Below are 24459 nucleotides of genomic sequence, written 5' to 3' on the forward strand. Positions count from 1 at the left end.
GAGAGAGCTTTGGGGGATTAATATTTACTGAAGGAAACTTGAAGATTCTGGCATTGTCCTCTGATTTCTCATACATTCACATTGAATGAAAAGACTTTATATGTTCTTTTTTAAATGTTTTCTTTGATATAAAATTTATTTTTGAAACCAAACCCAGATAATATTGACAGAACCAAAAGCTAACAACTAAATGCACTGTTTTAGTAGATATGTGATCTATAGCTGTGGTGATGGGTTCTCAAAATAAGATACTTGAAAGTGCACTATCTTACTGGCAATTGTCTAATTGTATATGTCACTTGTTTATAATATATAACTTGTTTATCTTTCTAAACATTGCTCAGTACTCAGATCGTTAGTAGATATTTCCAAGAACATTTGGAAAACACAGACCTATACTGCACAGCAATATTAGGGATTATAGTTCTGTTCTAAGCAAGCATAATGCTTGCTAACAGTCACAGAATATGTTAATTGAAATTAAAATGAAACCCACCAAGCATCAAGAACTTACTGTTGGCGGATCTACCAACATAGAAATCAGGTTCAGATTTTCAGAAAAGGGGATTTTATGGGCTCTCATCTCTGCTTCCCATAAATCTTTAATCAAAAGCTTCCTGAAGTTTTGATTAAAAGGTCCACAGTATGAAAGAAAAGCTGTGCAGAGCAGTACATCTCCCACAAGTCTAGAAAAGGAACAAAATAATAATCAAAAGGTGATGTACAATCTCAATTTCTATTCTTTTAGACAACCAGCTTTTGAAACATAAGAAGATTTCTGTTCTGAGGACAATTTAAGGAGAGAACTGTTGCTCTTTGAGAACAACAAATAGTTTCTTTGTTTTTCCAAAATGTTTTTGTGGCAAAACTTGAGTAGTATCGTATGAAAACATTATCTTCACCCCTACAAAGTAATAAAGCCCTGATGACAACTATTCTTTCTTTCATAACTGAAGCAAGAATTTGGTTTATCTCTTAAAAATATGTCTGCAAAACAATATTTATCAAAAGCTACAAACTTAATTCTCTTGGAATGAGCAGACCTCACCAGAAATGCCCAATTTCCCCATAGGAAATTTATGGAAACAGAAGCATTCCACAGAAGCTGAGCCTAAACTTTCAGGCTCTTTACCTTTAGCAACCATTTTGACAGGTTTCCTGTTTTCTAGGCAGCCAGGATCTCTGGCTCCTAGGCTGCTCAACATTGTCATTTGGGCAGCATCACAATGGGAACTCCCAAGTTTCCAAGTTTCTCAGAATAGGCCTACTGTCCCATGTGTTTCAACACACAGACTATATGACAAGGGTTACTGTCTGGTCTGTAGGCCTCCTTCTTTTATTCAAATATGCCGTAACTAGTATCAAAAGGGATGCTTCTTTTCCTATCCAGCATTAGGCTAGGAAGTCTTCCTTTTTCCTTCTCAGTGTCAGCCTTAGATCATCCCTACCTCCCACCTATCTGAAGATTTCACTTCCCCAGTAACATTGGATCGAGGTGCAGTGCTGGGGTGACAGGAGAGGCAGCTGTACTACAGGCACATAACTGCACTAGAAATAATCCCTTTGGAAATAAATTCCAAAATTGGAGGTATTGTTCTGAACTGAAATACAAGCACTTAGCACTCAGGTATTCACTTATGGGAGGAAAATTCAAATTCCAGGATAGTTCACTTAATTGTGTAACTATATTAAGATTTCCAGGAGGAAAATGAAGTACAACTATTAGAGCTACTAAACGGCTTACTAGCTCTTCAGTTTTCACATGTATTTTGTTGGTATTTTTTTCTCTGATGAATTTGATACCTGTTAATCTGAGATTTAAATTCTTTACTTTGCTGAGTCCACCTAACTTTCTCTTCACTCAGTCCATCTATAAGCACAGAGGCTGCTTGCATCTTTCTTCTGCATGTTTCTGCATCATTCAGTAACTCCTAAAATTGAAAAAATGTCCTACATAATTTAATAGTAGAAAGCAAAAATTTAAAGTTATTTTATATATTTTTTCATCCTCTTATATTAATTATGACTATTTTATTTGTTTAAAACTCATTCTTGAGAATGCTAAGTGTATGTATTGTCTAACATGTTCCTATTCACAGAAAGAAGGAAATATGAGAGAACATAGATTTATTTTTATACCTGAACCTCATCCATGTCATTCAAGGTAGCAGGCCCTAAACGCGTGTTTGTATCAAATCCCAATTACATAACAGTATTGTATGCAAGCATTTTTCATAATACTACAATACTTTTATCTCACCATTTTCTCCTTCATTGCTGCATCAAACTTTGCCTGCACTTTATCCAGTTCAGCTTGCTTTTCACCTAATGCCTCCTGAGCCTTTGCTAATTCTGCATTAGCTATTTTCAGGCGGCCCTCCTGTTTTGCCAAGTTAGCCTGCAAAGAGAAGAAATATTAAAACAATAATCATGCAAGATTTGAATATACTTCGATGAATTATTTTAAGCCTGCTAAGCTGGTAATCATGAGACAATAATACATCAAAATAAATTTTATATTAATATTTATAGAAATATTAAAAATATTCAGTCTGAAAACTGTGTCAGATATATACTGCAGATATGATTTTTTTGTTACATAACAATGTAGTAGTACTCAAGGTTCCTACTACATATTGTTAACTCTATTTCTTTTTTAAAAATTTACATTTAAAGAAGCTGGTTAAGGAAGTAAGGTTTCTGATCTGTACATACTGATTACCCTAGAGGAACAATCACTCAATCTTCTTGCTTGATTATGTGCTTTATTATTCTTTTTTATTGGTACATTCTGTAGTGATCAACAATCATAACAACAGGAGACTGGTCCTTTATCAGCTAACAGCTTTTACCCACTAGAAAACCATGGTCCTAAAACAGTGAATCTTCCCATTGCCCCTAAACTGATATTAATGCGGAACGCAGGAAATTCATTAAATAACTTTTTTTAATCATCCACCTGCATTACTTTTACTTTTGCAAATAACACTACTACCAGTGGCAAAAAGTATGGAAAAGATTTGGAATCACCGTTCAGATGCTTTCCCCTTCTACTACTTTTTTTTTGGTTTTTTTTTTTTTTGTAAACGGTGTTACGTGTAGGGATTAAATACTTGGTTTAGAATCCAAAAAGCAAGAATCACTGCCTTTGAGTTTCTATATGGTTTTTACCACTGATAAAGTTGGTTTTATTCAGATGTTCACAAACATCAAAAAGAACACCCATGTTAAAGTAAAAATGACTCCTAAAATGTTTTACTGAGTTTGGCTGCCACTATTGCAACATAACTCCTTTATTGATGTGAGCCCTGAATCTCTTCAGAATGCCAATATTTGTGCAAGATATCAGCCCTTCACTCTAAGTTATCGTATGAAAGCAAAGAAGGTAAAATAGCTGCAAACCTCTGTTTGCAGGACTCTTTATAAAAGCAATGAAGATCCTGGTACAACTTTTTTAAAACAATTATAAAGTAATTATAACATAATAAAAACAAAGACTGAAAACACCTTTCACTGAACACAGTAAACCAGAGCACATAAATTTAATCTAGGCTAATTTTTTGTTCTGTGTTCTGTCTAAAATCAAGAAAAGGATATGGGGTTTTTCTGCTCTTATCATCCTTAGCCACTACAGTCTACAGGCAATTATGTCTGAATAAAGTTATCTAAATATATTTTTTAAATCCTACTACTATTAAAGTAAATGAAATTAAATTACATGGAAAGCAAACACAAAGCAAGAGATGATGTATTACCTTAAGAGGTAAGACTTCTCTGTTAACAGCATAAAATATTGCCATGGCTTGTGTCCAAGACAGGAGTCCTGCCACATTACCACACACCTTTTTACCATACTCCAGTGTATAGTCTTCCATGTTAAAGTAAGGCTGGAGTAATTCTACTGTCTCTTCATTGATTGAATCCTTAGGAAACTGCTGTAGGCTCTGCAAGAATGGGCCACTCATAAGCTGCAAAAAACAACACAGGATATTTATAAGCTATTTACACCTTTTACATTCAAAAGCTTGTTCATAGGTGAGTATGTTAAAAAAGTGTTCCTAAAATTCTTCTGTAAAAAGAGATAATTCATATAGTTAAAAAGTGTGCTATTCAGTTGTAACTCCTCCCACATGCCTTCAATTATTTTAGTTTTAAGCAGTTACACTCCAGTAACTAGGTTTGAAAGTTATTGATGTACTTTCCATCTTCCATATTCCTGTGCTGCCATTTAAAAAGCATTTAAGAAGCAGCATTTCATAAAAAAAATTTGAATTTAAAGCCTCAGAGATATATTTGTAACTTATCTAAAGAATGCAAAAAAAATGCTTATGCATTTGTGAAATGTGATCTAAATTCTTCCAGAAAGGGAAAGAATTGGGTTTAACTTTTTTCCAATAAATGTTTAATATGTTAAAGGCAACTTATAGAATAACTGCTTATCCCATTTCATTATGTCAGTGAAAAATAAGAAGTTTTGAAGATTTCTTAATTGCTGGAAAAGCTTAAATAAAAAGCATGTAATTTTTCTTCATTTGCATGATGAAAAACCTGAGGCAATAATATTGGCAAATTAATACGCTAATAGAGGTAGGACAGAAATTAAAGAATGGCAGGAGAAGACATGGAAATAAAAGAGTATCCTGAGAGAAGATCAAAGTCCAGAAGGAAGAGATGGCTGTCTGACCAAGGAATTTGGGCCAGGAATATTGAAATGCAGAATGGGAAAAGCTACTATCTGTTAGTCAAATAATCTTTCAAACAATCAAGGAGCCTGGGAGGATGAGAAAAGACTGTTTAAATGTGAACCTACAAGTTCCCAAAGAGAAAGAGGGGTTTTCCAGAACACCCTTATCTCATGTATGGTTAACGTGATTGGTATGATTGATTTATTTGCCACCAGGTCATATGCCAGGAACAGGACGAGGAAAATCTAAAGCTCCTACTGCAAAAGTCTGTAAGCAATTCACCTACTACTTGCTACCACATAAACTCCATTTATATACTACACCTACCTTAAAACCATCTGTTTGCCTTTTTACAAAATTCTGTCCTGTTTTGAGTAAACAGCATCATAAATTCTCTGATATGCACTTGCTATTTCTGATATTCAAGAAACACCGTTTGAAACTTCTACTTACTTTTAATGATTCTCCCCACGATGGCTTGCAGCAAGGCTTTTCTGGATCCATGGTAACTGGATCTACTTGCTTTTGGAATAGTAGAAGACAACAATCCATGACTCTCATAATTAGGTGAGGAGGTTTTGCAAGTTTTCTAACAGTAGCAATATCCACTGGTTTGATGGTCTATTTGAAGAAAAATGTAACAGAATCCTGCATCAATACCATTATTCTATTTTCCCATTCAATATCTTGATTTTAATGTTTGTTTGTCATACTTTTCTCTGAGGCAATTTTGTACTAAATACATACAAAGAAAGCAAATAACTGGGATTACTTTAATAAATTCCATAGTTCATGAAACTTCAATAAACTTAATGAATATATATTAGACAAGAATATTTTTCCAATGCTAAAGACATCACTCAAAAATCAAATTTATATACATGGAACAGCAGCATTAACTTAACTTGTCAGTCTAAGTGACTGAAGTATATTGTAAAATTGCACAGGACTTAATTAAAAGCAGTTTCCTTGGTAAAATAGTAATTTAGATTTTTAAGGCTTAAGTGTCATCATTTATTCTGAGATGGATTTGGTTATTTTTGTTGGTTTTTAAGTTATTATAGGTATGAGATACCACTTTTTTACTTTGTTTTCTAGTAATATCACTGACACTTTGCTTAGTTCAATAACCAATAAAAAAATAATAAGTGATTGCAAACTTCAAAACTAACATATTGTGTCTACAAAATACATGCATGCAACTACCTGTCTAGAAGAAGTACAGACACATTATAGAAACCACAGGATAATGTATGAGTCCACAAATTTTATAAGTGATTTTTGTGACCATTTTTTGAAGTTTCATTTATCTCATTATCTAAATGTCAGTGTAAGAGCAAACAATGCTCCTTTTCTGGCTTTTTCCACTCTATATTTTTTGTCACATAAATTCTGGTAACTGGAACAGAAGGCCTTAAAAATATAATATGTCATTGATTTCTGATTCCAGAGTTCTTCACTTTTTAATTGTTCAGAGCACAATAATGAAATTAAGTAGCACAGCAATGTCTCCAAATTTCTTAACCCTGATTCTGATCACCCTGAATCCCCTTGGTTTCCTGTTTCTCTCCAATTTAAACATTTTTTTGGTGAAGGAAAAGACAGACTTTTATTTGTCTTAAAAGAAAGACACAACTAGCTAAGTATGAAGAAAAAACATTCTTTCAGCACAAGTACTCTCTTCAATTCAGAATACATATGCCTTTAGAATACTTTTTAATTTTTAGAAAGATCTGCACCTTCATGATGATCAAGTATTAGGCTGGAAGAAGAACAAATACTATAAAATAATCTCTATGTGTTTAAGGGAAAAAGTGAGCTCCATAAATATTCATCCAAGACGTGACCACTAATGGTGAACAGCTGGTGATAGCAGTCAAGATCAAGTGACAACTGCATGTTGGTGGCTCTAGCCTTTCTGTCACAGGTAACTCAAATAGTACTAAACTAATCAAAATGTAAGAATTTTATTCACATTCAGTGCAGCTTCTGCTTCTTCTAATGCTGGTTTAGCTGCCTCCAGTTTAGTCTCTGCTTTCACTTTTTCTAAATCAATTTCATCTACAATTTTTTGTGCTTTATCTTTCATGCCTTGGATTTCATTTTTTACTTTAGCTGCAGCTTCGGCACTTTCCATGACTTCTGCTAGTACCTGGAATTGGTAATAAATATATAAAATGTATAAATCAAAATGGTGGAACTAGTGATTAAGTCATCAGACACAAAAGAAAACAGATATGTAAAGCAATTATACAGAAAATATAAAGCTAACCCTAACTATATATGGCATTATATAACTATGGAATAAAAATTAATACAATTTGCAGAATCCCCACAAAGAAATATCATATGAGGACTTGGACAGTAAAAATTGAATTATTTTTATAATGGATAGAAGACCTTTTTTTTTCCTATGATGGATTTATATCCTATTTGAATCTATGCTTTTTCAATACAATAAGTATTTGCTTTTTTTCCACTACAATTCTGCAGATAAAAATAAAACTAGTGTAGCTAATATAACTAATGGAACATGGCAAACCATTTGCACCAATGGTCAGCCTCTCTTTTACTCCTTTAGTCTAAGAAGACTCACACTTAATTAGTCTATTCAAAGAACAGCCCCATGTGAATTCACTGAACGAAGTTATCCATTTGTGTCTGGTTCCTCAGTACATGTATTTTTAATTCTCTTGTGCATGTGTGACATCCAATTGGTTTCAGAATGTTTTTTGACCAGTATCAGGTATATGGTCAAGACTGGCACTCTGTAGGCATTTACAAGTACATAAGCAATGCTCTCAAATACTGAGAGAAAAAAAAAAAAAGACAAATAAAATCACCAAATCTCTCAATTTTTTTTTTTTTTCAAAATCCAATTCTGATTTCTATAGGGCTCAGTACTAATGGAAAGAAAGAAATATACAGATTATGAACAATATTACATGTAGTTTAAATAAGTGTCTGTTCTTTTATTATTTGTCCATACATCTTCTACTTCTGATGACTCATAAGTAGTGCCCTATTGAAAAAGTTGACAACTAAGAGGCTATGTGAATGGTTGCCAGAGAGCTATTTCAAAATGTATATCAAATATAAATATTGAACAAAGTGAACTCTACCAGCCTATCTGTCATACTCCTGAAATGTGAGAAGTGTAATTTCATCCCTTTCTGCCATAATTCTCTCTCTTATGAGATTGAAGGCCTTGAAGAATGCAGGCAGTCACTGGCCAAAAGTTTGCTCTCCAGTGCATATTAAATATGCACCATCACAGCGTTATGGTATCTTTCAGAAAACAGAATGCCTATATTAAGACATTCCCTAACATATCTTTCCAGACAGTCATTTTGGAAACTAGATTTCTACCAGACCACCAATCTCATGAACACATAGACACCTTGTTAATGTAAAAGACAAAATATGAAACTGAACTGCGATGAACTTTTTTCTAAGCAATTTTGAAATAGTAAAGTCCCGTTATCACCTGTTAACTTATCTGCAAATAAGTGCACATATAACCCCAAGTTTAATAAACGTCAATCAAACCATGAAACAAAAAATGAAACCTGATGCTTATAGGAGTGGGTAAGGATTGGGAGGAGAACAAGGAAGGCACTCAACCTCCATTGCAGTCTTAAGGCGCTTCACTTTCAGAAGCAAATGCTGAATCAAGATGCTACAGAGAGAGGAGCGAAACCTCATTTTAGACCACGATGCACATTTTTTGGCTTGTATAAATTATGAGAAGATTCTGCAACAGCACTTTACCCCACTATATATCCTGGTGCTATCCGCTGCCTTTTACTATTTAAACACTCAAGTACTTACTTTATCTGCCTTAATAGATGCTAAAGCCAGTTCCTTCTCCTTAATGGCCAGCTCCTGAGAGAGTTTAGCAACTGATTCACTGGCCTCCATCAGCTTAGACAAACCTATTAAGTAAAAGATAAAATTCAGAAAAATGAAAACTATTTTTTCCTAGTTAGATAATACAATCTAGGTCTAGATCCCAAATGCCTTGTACCTTGTGTTCTCATTTAAATTTGTGTAAAGGAGAGAAAGTGGGTGTAAACAGTCATACTATCATGATTGTGCCTACTATTCACTTTTTATGGATAGAAATAATTTCACAAGGTGCAAAATGATTATAAACAAGTTTGATTCTTCAAAAAAGAAATCCATACTTCTTAGTTTTAGTTTGTTATAGCTGTGAACAGTACCTAAAGGTGTATAGGTGGGATATTACCTACAATAAAATATATCTGTACGCTCACTATATAAACTTAAAAGAAAAAGGGGGGGTATGTCAAGGATATGTTGTGTCATAAAGTCACAGGACAATCAGAAAATCAGACTGATACTACATTTATATCATCGCATGAGGAGATTACATAAATATTAGGATCCATAACTGCCTTCCAATAGGGAGCTCTTTCTAGGAAGAAGTGAGAAGAAGTGGAGTCACCAAAAGTGGACCCAAAAGTCACAGCAAGATTACGACCTCCAGCTCCTGCATATTGAGTTTACCCTCTCTTGTCCCTGGTGACAGAGTGTGCAGAAAAACACATAGAAGCATCTGTGCTCACCTGGCTTAGGGCCAGTCCCATCATAGCTATTATATGTGCTGAAGCAACCATCCATAGAGGTCATTCAGCCCTACACTAACAGTTGCCCAGAAAGAGATGAGTTTTCTCCCTCTATAATTATTATATATTCAGTCTTTCCCACATATTCATGCATTGTTTTTTTCCTCTCCTCTCTTGCTCATAGATTTGAGCACAGATTTTTGGCTATTCCTGAGCTCCACATTGCATGCTGAAGCCTCTCTTGCCTCTCCTCTCTTCATCGCTGAATCTTAAAATCTTAAAACTTGCCTGGAAGCATTCCCATTATCTCCCTCTCTACCTAAGGGCTAGAGTCAGAGCACACTTGCAAGTTATACATTTGATGTGTGATATTTCTCTGTGATGTCTCTCCACTTTTCTGTTACCACATTTCACACAGACAAGCATTCTCTCCTAGTACATTTCTTGTTCTGACACAGCTGCCTCATGATCAGGCTACTGCCATTCTAGAGACTCTTTATTATTCCTCACTAAAAGACAGGTTATTTTGCCACTCTCAACAATGAAGTTCAAAGGTATATTCACTGAAATATGTAGACTGGGAGACAAGTGAGATGTTTTAGAATGTTTCCTTTTCCCAGACATATGCCACTTCCTAAAATACTCTGAGGGATAGAGGTACATACACATTAACATTCCACCCCCACCTCCCACTCCTCTGACAGCAATTTCCAAAATGGTTGTTATTTCACTTCACTGTTAAAAAAGGTTCTGAAAGAGAAGCTATGAAAGGGAAAGTGATACCCTTTGCTGCATTAGCTTTCCCTGCTACAATCCTAGAGTGAGAAAAAAGAAAGATGGACAAAGAATGGCAATATGCAGAACAAGAAGAACGAAAGAGTTTCTGTTATAAACAAGAAACCTTTATAGCTTCTTCAGGTCCCCTACATACTTCCAATCACAAGAAACATTACAACAGTACCATGCCAGCAGAAAATTTTTTTTTTTGGTGCTTGTAGTCATAAATGAATGCCTGATTTAGGCATTAGAAACAGGAATAGTATTTTTCAGAGGAATATTTAGAACTCCATGTAAGAACCTTACTGATACCAGCTACAACTTTTCTAAAGCAAGTTAAAAAGGCACCACATATTTTGATCCTATAGAGAGAATTGAAGTAATCTTTATCTCTCGTCAATGTATTTTTTAACTTGTCTGAATGATGACTGCAGAAAAGTAGAGAATATAGAAAAACTATAAAAATCTTTATTAAGATACTAAGCCACAGTACTCTTAGCACCTCGAGGATGTGATTTCTGTCACTTTTAATTAGCAGAAGATCTAGCAATAAGTTTGCCAAAGGGATGACATGCCCAATTTGTCAAAGCTAAACTGAGGTCTTCTTGTAGAACCACAGTTCTATATGAAAAGACATTATGTATACATGTGGTGCTCTACCAAGTATTCCCCAGATGGATTCTGAGAGAAGACACATGACGTTAAGCTTTCAGAAATAATTGTAATTGTCATTGGATCTCAGTTTTTTCCTCATCTGTCTTACAAGATTTTTCACCCAAAGTGACAAAGCGGAAAAGGCATTACTTATATCTTTCAAACTATGTTGCTCACATAGATACTACACTGCTGACAAGCATATTTTCAGTGTGCTCGAGCCAGGGACTTTTCTAGAAATCAGTATTGATCAAGGTATTTCTTACAATTTTGCTGCTTTACAAGCATCTTGAATTGGCCCAGACTTCATTACATACAGGAAAAACATTTCAACAAGGGGATGAAAAGAGCAACATTATCTCAGCTGATTTTAATAACATAAAATTTAAATCCTGTATCAGGATAATCTCCTAACAAACCAAAACAACTGTCAATGTTAATCTTTCTAACCTTCTAAATCTTTTTGACATTAAGTGATGAAAGACTAAGGATTAAAGGACAGATGTGTGAGATAGTAACTAAAGAATTCATAACTACCTTTTTGAGAAAGTTGCTTAGGATGCAGTAAACAGTGGAGCATGTTTGGAGTCAGAGATGACCAGTATTTTTGTTGTTTTGTAATACATCTTTTCTATGCAAGTGAAAGTATTTAGAAAATACTCTAACTGGCATGAGTAATGACCATAAGCTGACAGACACGATTTTCTGTGCATCAAAGATGCAGCAGTAGAAGATGTACATGTCCATGGTTACCTGCACATGATCATTTTGTTTTTAAGACCACGTAAGGAATTAGCGTTAATATGTGAGAGGCTAGGAAAATCTACACGTGAAATTTTCTTGACAGTGCTGAAGCTACTTAGGTTGCTTCTTTTAAATTATTTTTTAAAATAGAAGAACTGGAGAAAGAATACAAAAAAAACCCCACCCTCAGAAATCTTCAAGGTTCTCAGATTTTATCACCATGTCAAGCAAGACTAATGATAAGTTCTGATTTCAAGAAATGGCAACAGATCCATACAGGGAAATTTGCATAATGTGAAAATATTGAGGATCACTTACTCCTCTGCAGTCCACTCTAATTCAGCAAACAGTTTGTGATCTACACATTCTTATTCTATTCTTTTCTTTATGTAAAGTGTACCAGTTGCATTATTAATCATTGTCTAAATGTGACATCCTTTTACCTTTGTATGAAAAATCTTATAATGTAGACTTTGCTATTCTGTTAGATTGATATACGATAACTTTTCCCATATAGACCAAGTTTCCTAAGCTGTTCAGTTGCCTTTGTAGATTTACAAAAGCATGTCTAGACGCAAACTGGAGAAAACTGGAAATGTATTCTGAACCCATTAAGTACTAATCTAATGCCAAAAATTAAGGTCATTTCAAACAGATATCCAACATTAGAAGGACATTTCAATCATACTTTTCTGTATTTTAGATCCCTAGTTATAAAATGACCACAAGTAACAGTTACTTATTCTACAGCAGAAATCTGAAATAAATCAACTGTGAAGTGCTCAAATTGTATAGCAAGAATTTCCATAGACAAGTCCAGAGTAAATTAACTGTATTTAGAGCTACCTCTCTCTACACTACTACATCACATGCTCTCTCTGGCCACTTTCAGGTTCTACTTTCTATTACAAATGCTAAATTGGAAATATTACAGTTTAATATAATGCTGAGATGAATGATTAAGCTGGCAGCTTCTTTGAGGCATTTTTGTACGAGAATCATTGTGAGTTGGTGATAGCTGGAGTGCTTGGAAATGGTCCTCACATGCTACCAGTTTTGGACTGTGATCCAGCAGAACTGATTTTAAGTGATCACTGAATAAGAAGTCTAATATTAAAAACACAGATCATTTGAGACCATACCTGGAAATATATGTTTATCCTTATATTGCTTACCTATTTGCATACGTTCAGCTTGTTCATTAATACTCTCTAACTTTTCAGTATAAACTTCTTTGTAGCCATTGATGAAAGACAGATAGGATTTAGGTGTTACATAAGCTCTTCTTCGATACCTAAAACATAATATATTGGCAACATCAACTTAGTACATATTTTTGATGTGTACAGTCATTTGATTATTTCCAATGAAACAGAAGGTTATATAAAACAAGTCCTTAGTTCAGTCAAAATCAAATTTCTTCATAATGCAAACCCTTATTTCCAATTACATTGTTTTTATCCACATAAGTGATGTGAAAGATTGTTGAATAGTGAGAATGAAGATAATGAATTTGCACCACAATAGTAAATAGTTTTCATGGCCTTTACATACATTGATATAGCAGATTTATTTTTGTATTAGCCTTAAAAAGACACTTATTGATTCATATAACACAATGAATTAAAAAAACACTATCAGTAGCAACACTTTGGGGATTATTTATTGCATTTGTATAAAATATTACCTTTGGAAATAATTCTCACAGCTTTCTGAAACTATCTCATGAAAGAGACCCATGGTTTCCACTACTTGTGTTTTAACTGATGCAGAGCAGACCATATTAAATTCTGAAAGAAAGTAACTGGCTACAGCTACAAGAGCTTCCTTGGGCCATCGACCGAACCAATCCATGGTGCACCCTGATATGAGACCAGGAAATTTCAAAGAACGTGCACGGAACTTCTCACCAACCTAAAGAGAGTAACACTGTCAATTTACAATATGATACTTAATTAGGTTGATCAAAATGTTTAATTCATATAAAAACCTAAATAGTCTATTTTTTTCTTGCTAATTTTCTGCTTAGAACAGCCTGCACAGTTTTTTATTTTATATAAATATTTTGCTAAATTTCCAACATTCAGTATTTTATGAAATTTGGAGAAAGAATTTCATCACAAATATAAATGTTTCTTAATATTCTAAAACTTCAGTTAACTTATTTTAAATTCCATTAGATTCTTGTTTTCAAGTAACAAGCAAGAATTTCACAAAGATATATTCATTGATTTGTATTAGGAAAGAATATGCCAGGAGGAAAAAATAAAAATTACTTTAACATGTAAGGAATTATTTAATTGTTAAGTATTTTGCTTTTAAGTTCTGACAACTGTACCATTACTTTTATTATCTCAGCAATTATAATCAGACTTCAGTAATCTTTTTATGCATCTTTAAATCTCCTTGAAAATATAAAGCTTAAATAATCTTGTCACACCTTATAGGATAGTTTGCTAATGGAAGTAAGGAAGACAGATATGAGAAAAAACTTACTGGAGAAAAGCAGAGGACAACATGCAAGTTCTTCTTTGCCCGAGTTAAAAAATATTCATAAAGATTATCAAAGGTAGGAGGACACCGAGGCATCTCTTTTTTCATCACAGGTATTAATCCTTGGGTGATTTCATCCAATTCATCCCGAGCAAATAAATTAGATATCTTTTTATAAAATTAAAATTGATAAGAATATAAATTGCATGGATCTAATTATTATAGAGTTTATAAATATTTTTCTGTTTACATCATCTCTCTCTCTCTGCATATATACAGTTTAGACAGCTTAAAAACCAAATTTGTCCCTGATTTAGACATATGTAACTCCATTAAAAACTAGGAAGTCTAACTCAGGAAGAGTACAGACCTTGACTGGCCAGTGAATCCTCATTTAATAAAGGCTACTGAACTACACATCACAGCTCCTTATCTTTTCCTGGCTTACACTGAAATAGAGATAAAGGAACTCCATATCAAGAGCACTCTTTATTTTAAAAGTTGAGATATTTTTGACTTAATCATTATTAATTCTATGATTTATTACCAAAATAAATAGAAATAAACTAGTGGGAACAAATTCTGCAGTTTTCTGCTTCTAAAGTACATTGACTGTCACATTGAGACTCTTACCTCACCTGAAGACAGAAGATTATTTACATATTCCAAAAATGACTCCTCTTTTATTTCATTATCAGTGAAAATAAAAGTGATGCCTTCTCCTTCTACTCCAGCTGTTCTATACAACAATTTTAAATCATCTGACAGATTGCTTACATTATAGGATCTAGGAGGAATAATAAACATTATCTGTTAATTCAAGACAACTCAGAATACTGCTATTTTCAGATTATAGTGTTTTATAAGTGATAGTGCAACCATCCTTTCTAAACACAAATATTTTGCCTCAGGAATAGCTAACAAATGGTCCAGCTTTTTCAGCTCAAACAATCCAGTGTTGTATACAAACCAGATAAGAATTTATTGTTTTCCACATTTTTAAATGGTGACAAAATGAAAAGGAAAAAAAAGGGGGGGGGGGGGGGGAGGCAGCTGTTAAAAATATAAGGTTATGACTATGTAAAGAGAAAGCAATAGCATAAATTGGATTTATATATTTCTTGCATTTCTTACCTGGTTAAAGTGATCTGAAATATTTTATAGCCAGCAATAAAGGAAGCCAACCTTGAAAGACTTTGTTTTCCAGAACCACCAACTCCAACAAGTAAAGCATTCCCATATGCTGTCCGAATTATCCGGGAAATCTATATAGGAAAAAATGGAAGAAAAGCTCATTAATAAATTTAAATTAAAATGATAATTAACAAAATTTTAAAAAAACTTATACTCTACAGTTTATTTACTGGAGTATAATGTAAAGATTATTAAAATGATACTTGCAGAAAATTTTTCCTCTCCAAAGAACACTTGTACATTCTTTAGGAATTTTGTGTAGCTAATGAAAAAGCTGTATGTAAGAATATAGGATGGTTACAATCATTTACACATAGGATTTAAATACATAAGGGGAGACATTTTGAGCTCCACTTTATGTTGAAGGTATCATCCTGAATGTGTTTAAAAATATCAATAAAAAAACTTTAGGTAGAAGAACAAACATACTACATTCCTAATTTTAAGAGTCTGAAAGACTTGGACACATTTAAACTACTATTTAGTGTTATCTTCTATTTTATCTGCCTTCAATATTCCCTTTGAGATAGTTTTCTTAAGCAGTCTCCCAGATACAAAAGCTGGATTACAAATTTACTAAGTTACTGCTTTTTTACACATCTCCTGTATATACATCACACCTTCCTTGGATTTATTATATGTTAGTGCTCTATTACTTTAAAGATGCTCCAGTTTGCTTTGCTCCTCATGTAAATTATGTACAAAATGCAAAAGATTGGCATCTACATCAAGCCTTTGAATTCTATTCATTTTTTCCTTCAAAGAAATTTTGGTTTTATGCACAGTTCCCTCTGAGCTTATCCAGATAACTATATTAAAATAGAAGTCTAAATGTGAAATTATGAGGTACATTTATTGTCACCATAGTGACAGCCAGGCTCCTTTCTACTACCTAAACGCATATCCTAGATGTTCTGATTAGAACTTGCCAATGGAAATGGAGTATCAGAGACTCTCAAAGTCTTCTGAAATTCACCTAGTATCACATGAACTGTATTTAAAAATAAAATTATTTTCTTCTGTTTAAAGGCAAAGCAAACAAAATTATTTACTTCACTTGAGGTCAACTAGAGAAGAACCAAACATCTCCTGTTTTGGTTTCACTGTGGCTTCTATGTATCTTTCAGTAAACAGATCATCAAGTTAAAGTAATTCCTGAGATAACAAACACAACTTCCTAAATCTGAGGCACAGTGCTTCAAACAAATCTCATGCTTAGCTTTTTTTTTCCCCCATGAATCAGATTCTGACTTCGGATTAATTTTTTCCTTATATCTGCCTTTCTGAATAGGGGTTCAGCTGGTTCTAAACTGAGGCTTTCCTCAACCCTACACACTGATTCTACTACAGCCCTGATTTTTATTTCTTTTCATTTCTCTAATCCAATCAGATTCTACCTCACGTTGTTTTGGTCACTTGTCAGGTAGAGATACCTTTGAAGTGTTCTCTGAATTCTTAATGATTAAAAATCATTCTATATAGAAAATATAAACATGGCTCTTTATGACCACACCTTTCCTATCGAGGAAAATCTTCATACCTCTGAATACATAGAAGCTTAAACAAATATATAAAATAAGGTATTTATTACAAAACATGCAAACAGGTAAAATGACTGTAGCTCTTTCCTAGTTCTTGAAAATCACTAGCAAAGATGACAAGCAAGTTTAGGGATTAAGAGTAGCTTTTCAGAATGTGCCTTCTAAGCATAGCTTGTTTGAACAGTTAAACTAGTAAAAAAGTAACAAACCCCAAACCTTAATAAGATGTGTCATTGCATCCCTAAAAAACACCAAATCAAGAAATGATCCTCTAATACATTCATTGTATTGTCTCTGATACATTTGCAATTTTTCACAAAGAAATTCAAAGCTGGGAATCTGGGGGAAAAAAAAAAAAATCAGTAACTGTACTAGCATGGCCCTTCAGAATTTAAAACTGCACTGTTTTACACAAACGAGTTCATTTATTGGCCACAAATAATGAGATTATTTTGTTAATTCACTGTAGTGACTGTAGTTGTGTTTAAGCAGAAATTTTCTGCTAATGGTGGGGAAAAAAAGGAGCATGGAGAATAGGAATGAATAAACTACATTTTTATGGCATTATTAACTTTAACATCACTAAAGCCAGAAAAATCTAGATATATCTTCACAAAAAACATAGTAGGTATTCAACAAAACTTTTTGTATGATATGAGTTCAGCAGTATAACATACTTAATAATTAAAGGAAAAATTAGGTGCCTAGTATTTTAAGTGTAAAATGAAATACCTCCTCATAAATTTTTGGTGGTTCAAACACGAAATCTTCTGGTTCATCACCAGTTGGTTCAGGCATCTCCCGTAAAAAATCTGCAAAATATGGTTCAGCTTGGAGAACTTCTGTTGAGTCTGTATCCACATATTCCTCAATCGCTTTAGTAATAGTTTTATCAAACCAGGCTGTATCTTCAGGAGTAATAAATCTAAAAATCATAGATTAGTACAATTAAAAAAAATTATTTCTAGTTATATAGGGAGAAAAACAGATAATTAAATACTAAAAAAAACCCTGTAAAATTTCAAGAAAAAATACGTATTAGGCAATACATATTAGACAATAGATTAGGCAATAATCACAGAAATTACATGCTTCCATACTCTAAAGTATAATAGTCAATCACATAAAACACAAAACCAACTTGACTTTCCAACTTTCACCTAGAACTAGGCAGTGACAGACCATTTAATTTGTCAGATGAAAAAGGATGAAAAAGGTTGAATGATTTCTGAAATAACCATTGGTGAGTGACCCATATCATCTTTCAACCTGCAGCAGAACAGCATAATTTATATTATTATAGTACTGCCTATGAAACTGCAATGAGATAAGGAATAGTGAAAGGAAGATAGTATATGTCACTACAACCTGACTTCATTCTCAATCCTTGCACCAAAATCTGTAATTAACAAAGAGGGATATACATTGGGACGGGGAGTAATACAGATTGAAATAAAACAGTCTGCAAACACAAATACTGGTGACTACATTTCATTGTTTAAACAACTGTATCTGCTTCCCTTGATAGGTTCAAGATGGTTTTAATACAGATCAAGATCTTTGACTACTGTGATTATCTGTGCCTGTGATTATCTGAGAAGCAATGAAGACTGGTACTCAGTAGTAACTGGTAAACAAAAGGCAAGAACCACCTCAATCCCAGAAAAGGGGAATGCTCACTACAGGAAAAAAAAAAAAAAATCATCTTTACTTCTTTTCCTTTTCAGTGATACAACTGAGAGGAAAAAAGGACAAACATGGAAAAGCTGTACACAGTGCTCTGAGTTTTCAATTAAGACAAAGAATACTGAAGAACTGTGGTATAGACAGCCTTAATATACATTATATACTTCATTATTGTTAGAGTTTCTTAGTGATGACATAATACTAACCACTATGGAATCTAAAAGCAGCATAGAAGAAGAAACTGCATGACTACAGTCTCTCTAATATATAACATATCTGTATAAATATGTGTCTTCCATGTCTTTTTAAATTCCCCACAACAAATAAAAAAATATAAGAACATTTCAGTACACATCAGTGATATTGCTCCTAACTTTAGAGCAGAAAATAATAGACTCAAAGCTGTATGACACTTCTGCATCAGTATGTATGATCCTAACTTCAAATTGAACATTTTTGCCCCTTTTTACATCAACAGCACTCTATTGGACATATAAATGCATATACATCAGTTTCAGGTAATTTATAAGTTTGTATAATATATGGTAGTTCAGGCACTTAGAAACACCAGCACCGCTAGACTTTGTAGTGGATTTACACTGAGTAGGCTTTCTCAGATTATAGAGAAATAACTATTAAAGCCAGCAGAAAGCTCTGGCCTTCATTTTTATATTCCTGACAACTGATGGATAAATTTTCCTTTTAGATTTCCTGCATGCATTTTCTGAACTCAGCATATGTATCTAAGGAGAGAGGAGAAAGTGAGGAGGATTTTCAAATTAGAGTTCCTCTGGGATATTAGAACTGGTCAAAATATCAATCTTACTTCCTTGGCTCTTAACTCAAGTTTGTTAATGCACCTTCCTGGGGAAAATGAGAAGACATCAGCCAGCTGATTCAGAGCTCTCAGGGAAGAAAATGAGGGATTCTAGAAGATACAAGTGGGGACGGTAAACAAAACTGGTTGACAATGGTCTATGTTTTGTTTGGAACTGTTTCTAACACCTGGTTTTGGCTTGGATAGAGTTAGTTTTCTTCCTAGTAGCTGGTATAGTGCTGTGTTTTGGATTTAGTGTGAGAATAATGTGGATAACACACTGATGGTTTTAGTTATTGCTAAGTAGTGTTTATACTAAGTCAAGGACTTTTCAGCTTCTCATGCCCTGCCAGTAAGAAGGCTGGAGGGGCACAAGAATTTGGGAGGGGACACAGCCAGAATAGCTGACCCAAACTGGTCAAAGGAATATTCCATACCATATGATGTCTTGTCCAGTATATAAACTGGGGGGAGTTGGCCAGGAGGGGCAGATCAATGCTCAGGGACTGGCTGAGCATTGGTCAGTGGGTGGTGAGCAATTGCATTGTGCATCACTTGTTTTTCTTGGGTTATATTTCCCTCTTTTTTTGTTATCTTCATTGCAGTTATTACTATTATTATTATAATTTATTTTTATTTCAATTATTAAACTGTTATTATCTCAACCCATGAGTTTTACTTGTTTTCAATTCTTCTCCCCATCCGACCAGGGGTGGAAGGGAGGAGTGAGTGAGCAACTACGTCTTGTTTAGTTGCTGGCTGGGGTTAAACCATGACAACCTGAAATGGAAGGCAGCTGTTTCATCCACCAGTTTTGGCAATTTGTAATTCATCTCTAAGTTTTACATATCTTGTTTTGTTTCTGTTTTGACTGAGTACATGTTAAAGTCCACATACCAATATATGTTTAGGAGGATTTCACTTTGTCCTTCTTATCTTTTGGAAACAGAGATGGAACTCCTTAGAATTCTTTTACGCCTTTGCTCTTTCCTTTATGATGACAAGTTACTACAATAATAGTGATTAAGCCTGACTGTGCTTGAATACAATGCAATCATTATGTATACATCTTGCTTGCTACCATGCCAAATCATCTGCACCAGACTGCATTTATGTAGTCGGCATCTCAAAATAGATAAATTCCATTTTAGACTTCTGCAACTACATTGACTATTGAAAAAATTCTGGTCATGGAAGGTAACCCCTAAGCACTTGCCAGTTCAAGGCATTTAGGTCTAATTAAAATCAAGAGCAATATAATATACCCTCCTGTGTGCATGGCAAGACATTTTTCATTCCTTTCACTTTGTGATAGCTTTATAAAGTAAATGCAGTGTAATAAAATACACATATATATTTTTAAGAGTCAACAGTTAATTTTAATGCTTTATAATTAAAGCATTAATTTCATTAAAATTATGAAGGCCCTTCCTCAGGACTTCAGAATAAGAAATTATATTCGTTAAAATCCACAGTAGATGTGGGCATATGTCAAGTTTTTACTGGCAGCTACAGTACTACATCTAGAATTTCACAAGAAATTGAAACACTGTAAATACAAAAATATTACTGGATCTTTAACACTTACAGCTCATAAATGTATCTGTTTTATGAATATTTTAAAGGAGATTTAGAGGAGATGGGCCATTTTTTAATCATAGGCATGTGATTTTTTTTTTCTGTGAGGAGATCAAAGCAATTTTAAATTATTCTCTGTGTATGAATTTAGGACACCATAAAGTCCTCTTTTTTACAGAGGAACTGGCTGAGTGTAGCCAAAGATAAGTGCAATAAAATGTAGGTTAAAACACAGAATATGTGTATATTTTGGAGTTGTCCATCTAATTACTGAGATAATCTATCAGTACGTAGCATGACATTTGTTGGCATAATACCCCAATGTAGAGTGCATGTAAAACAAGCTAAAATTTTTCATATTGGCCTAATAAGGTTTATCATATTAAGAAGTTTTACAGAAGTATGAGCATAAGCGAAGTAAATGGTTAAACCTACTAAATATAAAATGCTAGTTATTATACCTGTCAGCAATTACTCTTGTACATTCATGTTTAAAAAGTTTTAGGAGGACAGTACTGTTGTTGCATTCTTCTGCCTTTATAGTTAACATTCCTTGCCAAATTCTAGAAAGGTCTCGAAGGTTGAAGACATAGTGGAATTTAGATGGTGTAGGCAGCATCTTTGTCTAAAGAAAAATATTGTTAATATTCAAAATCAGTAACATTTAGAAGGAAGCAAGAATAATATAAATGATAAATTTATAATTAATAACACATAAAATATAAAAATAACAAACCTACTAATTTTCACACATAATACTGTGGGAAAACTCTTTCTAAGAAGTCACCAAAAACATTTTATTTGTTTGGAAGCAGGATCTAGCACTAAATGTAGAACCCCAATTCTTATAACATGTAATTATTTCATATGTTGCTCTGGGCTTTATAAATTAAAAATTATAATTTATAAAGACTTTCACTCCCTATACCTTATAGTGATTAAAGCTTTGGGTAACATAAATAAAACTATAGGAATGAATGGACTGGTATTTCCATTCATCTGTCTTGTATACTGAAATTTGATATTTTCCAGATGTATCTCCAAAACTTTTTTAGCCCATCTGTCTCCTGTTTTTTTCTTGTTACAGATATGTTCTTAAGGAATATGTGCCTAAATTACACTAATAGACACTCTGTTCAGACTGATTGTGATAAAACTTTCCCTGTAATTTACACCTTTGTCCACTGCCACAATATTCTGCCTGTTGGGACCAATTTTTTCACCATATCACATACTTCAGGGTTGAATTTTCTACAGGAATGAAAGTATCCACAGCCAATAATACCTGAAAAGATAAAATGCAATATACCATTAATCTCAAGTTGTAGGATATAATAAGGTAGCTTGTGAGCAAGGCATATAAGTACTTATTTAAAACATTAATTTGCTTTTAAATTACAGATGAAATATTTTTTTCTCTTTTGTCCATGGCTTTTCTGAACAAGTGTAGAAACAACTGGCAGTAAGTGCTGGCTTTTAACAATATACTATACTGACAAAGTTAACAGAATTGAGAACTTTAGCAACAGAGGGCATTTCAGATAGTGCAGAGGTGGAATGGTAACCTACATAGTAATAACAGTGCTCATGTTCTTCCACGAAATGCCATTATTTCCTTATTAATTATTTTGCTTGTCCAAAATTAGAAAGACAAGCATTTAAAAGGGTTGATTTCTCTTCCACAGCACTATTTTTGCTGTAATACAGCTTCAGTTGTTTCACTGGAAGTAGTCTGAATTTGCGTGATGAAAGTGAGAAAGAGAACATACTTTTACACATTTTAAGTCAATTATGATATACTAAAACAAGAGAAAGAAGTACCAAAAATTTTGTCAATGGATGCATTGGATGGCAATGTACAATTGAATACACAAAACTGTCTTTTTAAACGCTGGGGAATATCATTACGGCCTCCTCCAGGATGTATCATTGCTGCTACTAATTGTACATCTACAATTGTAGTGAAGTCTCCAGGTTTATCCAAGCTGTACATTCCTTTCATTTCCATCATCTGACGAACAATTTCATTTGTCACCTGTAAGTTTATGTAACTTGTATAAATTAGAAATTCAAACAAGAAAAGAAAATGTACCCTGATAATTTAATTTCTTCTTGTATATCTACCATTAATCCCTAGAGAAAGGTTTTCACTTTAATCTAAATTCAGATTAAACTATCTTCCCTAGTCATACAGGAGATCTTGTTTAGGTGAGTTTAAACAGCAGAAAAACTCTTTCAGAGCTGTACTACCATCTAATATCAACAAAATGTATTTGTATTCCTTTTAACCAACTAAAGTCAATGAACTGGAAAAAAATTGTTTGGTTCCATACTTTGCTGCTGGACATTCAGCTCCAGATTTTCAAACTATGCTTTTCAGTTCTCCCTCGGGCCTCTTTTGAAGCAAAACAAATAATTCTTTTTTGAAATAGGAACCTGTTCGTTGTGAAAAGGTTATTCACTCCACATTCCATTCTACAGCACCTATACGGATCAGGAGGCACCAGAGTTTGCCCCCATAGCAACTGCTCCAATGATATTCAGCAAGCCTTACGTGCTCACGTACTGCAACAAAGCCACAAGATATGCAGCAGGGCACTGATCACAAACCACCACAAAAATATTTCAGCAATGTCTTGAGGCCATAATGGAAGACCTAGTCGAGGTCCCTCCATAATGGCGATCCTTCCCATTATTGAACACTCTCTGGGCCTGTGAGAGCTTTTCCTCAAACACAACCACCTATGTTCTAGACTACAGTCAAGCAGCTCAATGTTGTGGGTTATTCAACACTAGTTTCAATTTTTAAACAGATTAAAGTTCTCTCAAGTAAGAGCAAATGATGCAAACCAAAGAACTGGTATATATTGGCATTTAGGTATGTCGTGGTTTAACCACAGCAAGCAACTAAGCACCATGCAGCCGCTCTATTACTCCCCCACTCAGCCAGGGAGCGAAAAAGTAGCAAAAGGCTTGTGGGTCAAGATAAGGACAGGGAGAGATCTCTCACCAATTACCATCACAGGCAAAACAGACTCGACTTGGGGAAAATTAATTTAATTTATTGCCAATCAAACCAGAGTAGGGTAATGAGAGATAAAACCAAATCTTGAAACACCTTCTCCCCACCCCTCCCTTCTTCCCTGGCACAGGTTTGCTCCTGCATTCTCTACCTCCTCCCCCACCAGCGGTGCAGAGGGACTGGGAATGGGGGTTGTGGTCAGTTCATCACACATTGTTTCTGCCGCTCCATCCTCCTCAGGGGGAGAACACCTTGCAGTCTTCCCCTGCTCCAGCATGGGGTCCCTCCCACGGGAGACAGTCCTCCACAAACTTCTCCAACGTGAGTCCTTTCCATGGGCTGCAGTTCTTCATGAACTGCTCCAGCATGGGTCCCTTCCATGGTGTGCTGTCCTTCAGGAACAGACTGCTCCAGCATGGGTCCCCCACGGGGTCACAAGTCCTGCCAGAAAACCTGCTCCAGCATGGGCTCCTCTCTCCACGGGTCCGCAGGTCCTGCCGGGAGCCTGCTCCAGCATGGTCTTCCCAGGGGTTCACAGCCTCCTTAGGGCACCCACCTGTTCCGGCGTGGGGTCCTCCATGGGCTGCAGGTGGATATCTGCTCCACCACGGACCTCCATGGGCTGCAGGGCGACAGCCTGCCTCACCATGGTCTTCACCACGGGCTGCAGGGGAATCTC

At 34.5% G+C, this 24459-nt stretch overlaps 1 protein-coding gene across 1 annotated transcript in view; it reads right to left on the reverse strand.

Moving 5' to 3' along the window:
* The window catches only part of DNAH8 (dynein axonemal heavy chain 8), a 148501-nt gene that overhangs the window by 36984 nt on the left and 87058 nt on the right, over positions 1-24459 (reverse strand). Inside the window, 17 exon segments of the mRNA XM_052806646.1 lie at positions 515-686; positions 1804-1931; positions 2261-2398; positions 3756-3968; positions 5139-5306; positions 6661-6837; positions 8517-8620; positions 12625-12743; positions 13137-13363; positions 13946-14110; positions 14576-14729; positions 15077-15207; positions 16894-17016; positions 17410-17602; positions 21220-21383; positions 21934-22043; positions 22580-22793. Of these exon segments, the coding sequence (XP_052662606.1) occupies positions 515-686; positions 1804-1931; positions 2261-2398; positions 3756-3968; positions 5139-5306; positions 6661-6837; positions 8517-8620; positions 12625-12743; positions 13137-13363; positions 13946-14110; positions 14576-14729; positions 15077-15207; positions 16894-17016; positions 17410-17602; positions 21220-21383; positions 21934-22043; positions 22580-22793 (2700 nt within the window).

This window comes from Harpia harpyja, chromosome 13 (assembly GCF_026419915.1).
Source record: "Harpia harpyja isolate bHarHar1 chromosome 13, bHarHar1 primary haplotype, whole genome shotgun sequence".
NCBI lineage: Eukaryota > Metazoa > Chordata > Aves > Accipitriformes > Accipitridae > Harpia > Harpia harpyja.